The sequence below is a fragment of the Propithecus coquereli genome, unplaced genomic scaffold (genome assembly GCF_000956105.1).
Source record: "Propithecus coquereli isolate 6110/MARCELLA unplaced genomic scaffold, Pcoq_1.0 Scaffold831, whole genome shotgun sequence".
Classification (NCBI taxonomy): domain Eukaryota; kingdom Metazoa; phylum Chordata; class Mammalia; order Primates; family Indriidae; genus Propithecus; species Propithecus coquereli.
Window position 1 is genome coordinate 156198 of NW_012154519.1, and position 5400 is coordinate 161597.

The 5400-nt window shown below is 46.2% G+C and overlaps 1 gene segment (V, D, J or C); it reads right to left on the reverse strand.

The window, feature by feature from the left end:
* LOC105825926 overlaps positions 1-1503 on the reverse strand; it is a 7710-nt gene extending 6207 nt beyond the window's left edge. Inside the window, 1 exon segment of the V gene segment in view lies at positions 1471-1503. Coding sequence covers positions 1471-1503 — 33 coding nt within the window.
* Between the last annotated feature and the right edge of the window lie 3897 nt (positions 1504-5400).

Here is a 5400-nt window from a genome sequence, read left to right on the forward strand (position 1 = left end):
ACATATACCACATTTTATTAATCCACTCATGTATTGATGGACACTTGGGTTGTTTCCAAATTTTGCAATTGTCAATTGTGCTGCTATAAACAGGTCATTATAATTGAAAGATGAAATTCTAAAAAGAGAAGCATAGAGGAGCTGTGCAATGTGTGGAAGACCAAGCACACACCTGGGGAGAGGTACCTGCAGTATCCTGTGCTCCCCAAACTAGACCCTACTGCTGCCCTGAACCAACTCCAGGATCAGTGTGAACATGCCTCACAGGGTTTGCAAAATCCCCTTTCTGTAATGAGAACATGATGCGATTTTGCTGCATTCCAGTGTTACAACTTCAACGCTGCATCAAACTTTGGGCCTCAGAATCCACACTGCCTGTGACACTGTTGTGCATTAGCTGTGACATGAGCCTCACTCAGCTGAGGGGATTCAGGTCTCACAGATTGTCCAATGCAGCTGCTGCTTCCTCTGCATTGGGCCCAGGGTGCAAGAGTGGGGCCAAGCAGGAATCCACTGAAGTTAGTCCTTACATTTCCCTCTTGCCAGGAAGGTCCACACAGGCCCAGGTTCAGTCTATGGGGCTGCCACATGCTTGGCACAGTAGCCAGCCCTAATCTCTGGGGAAGTCACAATGTGAGTGTGAGTGGTCAGACCCCACTGTCCACTGCTGCAGGTGGCCCTGTGGTCACACTTAACATTCACTAGTGTCCCCTCCCACCTCCACTGTGGATTCTTCTCACTCACGGCCAGCACTTTGCAGTGAGGGTTGCTGTGTGTTCCCTGATGGAGTGCCTCAGGCCTGAGCACTGCCGACTTTGTCCTTGGTCACGTGGCAAACATCAAGCATGTGGTTTTACAATTGTCCTCCCCAGTGGTAATGCAATGGAGAAACCCACAGACACTGCCTAGCCCTGAGGGACTGCCCCTGCCTCCATGAATACATACAAGCTCAGCCTCAAAGCAGAGTTAATGCGTATCAGTGGGAGAGTGCCTTTCGCTTTTGACTGGTCCACAGTCATTAGGACTCCAATTGAGGGGCATCAGAGCAGGTCTCAGATTCAGGGGAGCACACTGTGCCCCCAGTAGGCATGATCCTCCCTGGGAACCAGGACTTCTAACCAATCACTGCCTAACATTGTGGCAGTAAGAAGAAAGATTTCAGAAGTTGTCACCAAGGTGTGTTGACAGGAATTTATCTCACCTGTACCCCTGATTACAGACCCAGGTGCCACAGCGCACTCTAGGGCCCAGCACATGTTGCATTCTTTTTGACCAAGGAATCCCTTCAATGGACCTTGGTGTAGGTTAATCAAGACCCACATGTTAATTGTTGTTGTTGCTTAGACTGCTGTTGGGATCTTAATAAACTCTTGGCATAAGCTTATTGGAAAAATAGGCCAAGAGGCGCAAAAGCTTTCAGGAGTTTTGCAGGTCTTTGCCTTGAAATAATCTGTGGACGTGTTAACTTACAGTATAGAAGCTGCTTCGATCAAAGTCAGGCATTGTCAGAGGATGTTTACACAGAAAAATTCCTCTTTGCTGATGGCCATCGCCCTGAGCTTTTTTGTAAGGCAGAGCTCGGGTTGGGTCTGTGGTCGAGAAGCTGATTAAAATACCTGCCCAGCAGATAATGTGCAGCTGGGACTATCCTAGACTTCGAGGCTATTCCTGCTTCACTCCTGACTACATGTCTCTGTGTTTAGAAGAAGTAGATTAGAGTAGTACACAGACTCAGCGTTCTCATTTTATACATTTTATCTTCAATTTATATTCTCAGCTACGTCTGCCTCTAACTTAGGCCTTACAATGCTTATCTTAGAACAATTTGTAACAGTCACTTCTTTTAGACAGAATTAGGTAAGTATCCCCTGGAAACCTCAAATAATGGGCTGTACACATCAGTCTTTAACAAAAGACAACATTTGCTTTAACAATAAGTACTGATGTGGGATTTCACTCAGGCCCCCTCAGCCCACGGGAATGCTGGAGGACCCCTGACTCCCTCATCACTTTAACGTGCAGTTTGTCTCTGTCTCAATTATTTCTCCATCTATATTATTTCTCTATTACTCTTATTTCCAAATCTATTGCAATGATCCTGCCTTGGGACCTGTTTTGCTGGGAGAGTGGCTATCTCCCAGCATAAGCTTACATGTAGAAGAGCTTTTCCAATATTTCCTTCTATAATTCTTCTGCTCACCACTCACAAAAATTAATTCATGGCAGATAACAGACTTAAACCACACCATGAGTTATCTCCCACAGCCAGTACGACAGAGGATCTCACACAGGACTGTTCCCCAGTCCCCTGTGAGAGGGCCTGGTGCAGTGACTGGATGGAAGCCTGTGTGGGAGGTGGGCCCTGCCTGTGTGCACCCCTGAGAGTGTCCTTGATTACGCCCCTGCTCAGACCATGGCCACCTGTAGAACATTTCTTGTTTTATATTAAAGGGTCATGTGACATTTGGGAGCGTGTTACCAGGTAATAAATTTCACCATCTTGGTTCTTTCTTCCTGCAGGCAGCACCTGTCACCAGCATGTGGGTGATTTATGAGTGTGTCGTCTGGCCTTGGCGAGAAGACCTGTGCATTGTATCTCGGCATTGTTAGAGTGCTCTCCCTGTGGAATTCCACTGACAGTCACGTGCATGGAATTAGCCAGTGGACAACAGTCATCCTGTGCAGCCAGTGACTCCAGCACTGCCCAGATGGTCCATGAATTAAGTGGCCACAGTGGCGTGGCTGGATGACACGCATCACCCAACTTCATGTACTTTCACCCACCAAGGCAGACTGAGGTCCTCCCTCTGCCTAATCTGAAGTCTGTGAGCAAAAGGGACCAGCAGTGACCTCAACAGGGCTCCTTAACTGAGTCAAGGAGTCATGTGATGGCAAATTCACTGAGACCTTTGACTCTGGGAGGTACAGCAACTCACCTTGACTGGATCCAGCACACGTGTGTGTCTTTCCAAACCTAAAGCCTCACTCAGGACCACTAGCCATGTGATTACCATGCATCCCATTCAATTAATGGTGTCAGCTTGACATTTCCTGGGGCCAAGGGCTTCACTCCCAGTAACAGACACTCAGCATGGGGTTCACCGGCAGGTGCTTGCCTGACCGAGAGGTTCACCTGCGTCAGTAATTTGGTGTGGCAGGTTTGTGGCCATCACGTCCAGTGCAATGGGGCTTCCCACTGATATGTGCATATTTCTCCTTCCTGTAGGGCACTGTACAGTCCCCCACGATGCAGAAAGTATGTAAATCTGTAGACATCTCATGGGAATGAACAGGAGCAGGAGTAGGCATAGCACCAGCCCCTCACTTTACCTGGCATCATTCCTAGTGGCCCATCTCAGAAACACGTGGTGCTGCCCAACACATTTAAGCTTCTCATGCAATAGATTAGCAGGGCGGGAAAGACTCACTGTCTTTGCAAGGGCAGTGACTATGGTATTAGGGTGTGGCTATGTTTACACAGTGAGTAAGGGAGAAATATATTTAGATTCCAGTAATTCCACTGGAGTATACTTTGGGACTCCCAGGTCTTGACAGTATGTACACAGATACGACTGAAATGCATAATTGACTCAATGATAATTAAACACATTAGTGTATGACCTCAACTGTTGCAATACACGAGTATGTGTTGGAATCCCCACCGCACTCAGTCCAATGACCCTGCACCAGTCTATCAGAGACAAAATCACACTTGCCCCTACTTCTGGCTATCGCCACCTCATTCCCAAATGATCAGAAGCTGCCATTGTCCATCATTTCAAAACAGATTCCAAATTTTGTTTCAAAATAGATATCATTTATGCACGTCTACATGAGCTTTTCCTCACCTGGCCCACATCATCTTCATAGCACCTCAAGCCACTATCATGGGATTCTGGGAAAGCAGAGAAATGACATCACCCCATGGCATTTGCTCCCACACACAAACGCTGCCCTCCCGTAGCCTGGAGACACTAGGATGTGTGTGCAGCGGGGGAGATTCCGAGGGTGGATGCTCTCATCTTTCCCACGCAGGTGAGCGTGAGGGTCTGAGGATGAAATATGCACCTGGAGAAAGAGACCAGCAGTTGCAGTTCTTCTAAGGTGGACTTAATGTAAACACTGACACTGGTGCCCTCCCCCTATTACTCTGACTTTCTGATCTTAAGAAAAAAGAACTCAAATATTCACAGCACTCTTTCTGTCACTGAACATTGAAGATGCCCAGAAGCCATGAGAGAGCAGCTGGAGCTTCTGGAGAGTTCTGTATGTTTCCACAGCAGGGACCAGTTTGCATGTGATCTGCATATAGACATGGATGGAAAGACTGACAGAATATAAAATGTGTGGCCTGCGAGTGTTTCCTCCCATTCTGTGGGTTGTCTGTTTGCTCTCCTGACAGTGTCCTTGGCTGTGCAGAAGCTTTTCAATTTCATCAGGTCCCATTTGCTTATTTTTGTTGTTGCTGTGATTGCCTTTGGGGTCTGGGGGATGGACACGTGTCGCTCAATGAATTAGTATTAAACGTGTTTTGGGATAGCATTTGTCTTAAGAGTTTTACAGAGCTTTGCCCTGAAAGAATATGTGAACGTGTTGCTTTGCATTTCGAAGGCTGTTACACTCGGAAAGGCGTCTCTGAAAGGCAGTATCGGCTATATCCCATGAGGCGCCGCGTTTCTCAGACCTAAAGAATTGGATCTGCTTTGTAAAGCACAAGCGAATCTGTTAAAAACTATAGGCTGAGAGCTGACAATGGAGTGCCCTCCGGAACAAACAGCTTCCCGGAAACGACAGCTTCCCGAATGGCTAAAAGCAAAGCTTTTGTTTAAACCACTCTAGACTACCTGTCTCCATTGACAATAACCTAATAAACATGGAGCTTACATATCTCTGTTTAACCCCTCTGTTTAAATGATAAACTTACCTTAGAATTTAGAAATTAACCTTTGAAAGACTTTGTAACTGTTTGCTCACATAAATAGAATTAGTTAAAGAATCTGTAGAAGTCTTCTGTAAAAGCCTTTTGAAAATCTGTTGACCTGAGAAGAACTACCTGTTGTAATGTAAATCTGTTACCCCTGACAATTGTTCACTATTTCCTATAAGTTACCATGTAAGACCTCATTCGGGGCTTTTGAGACCGACGGAGAGGTCTGAGCCCCCTGAGCTCCCGCTTTGCCTATAATCTTTATAAACTTATAAAACAATATCTTTGTCTCAGTGTATTCTTTTATTTCTTCCATTTTCCATTTCTCTCTATTATTTTCTTATCCCTTGCAACTCTACCAAAGGGACCCGGTTTTTTGCAGGGAACACTGGCCAATTTCCCCGCAGACACACTTGAAGCTCTGACTTGGGTAGGGCAAAGACAATATATGTAACCTAAACATTTGTACCTCT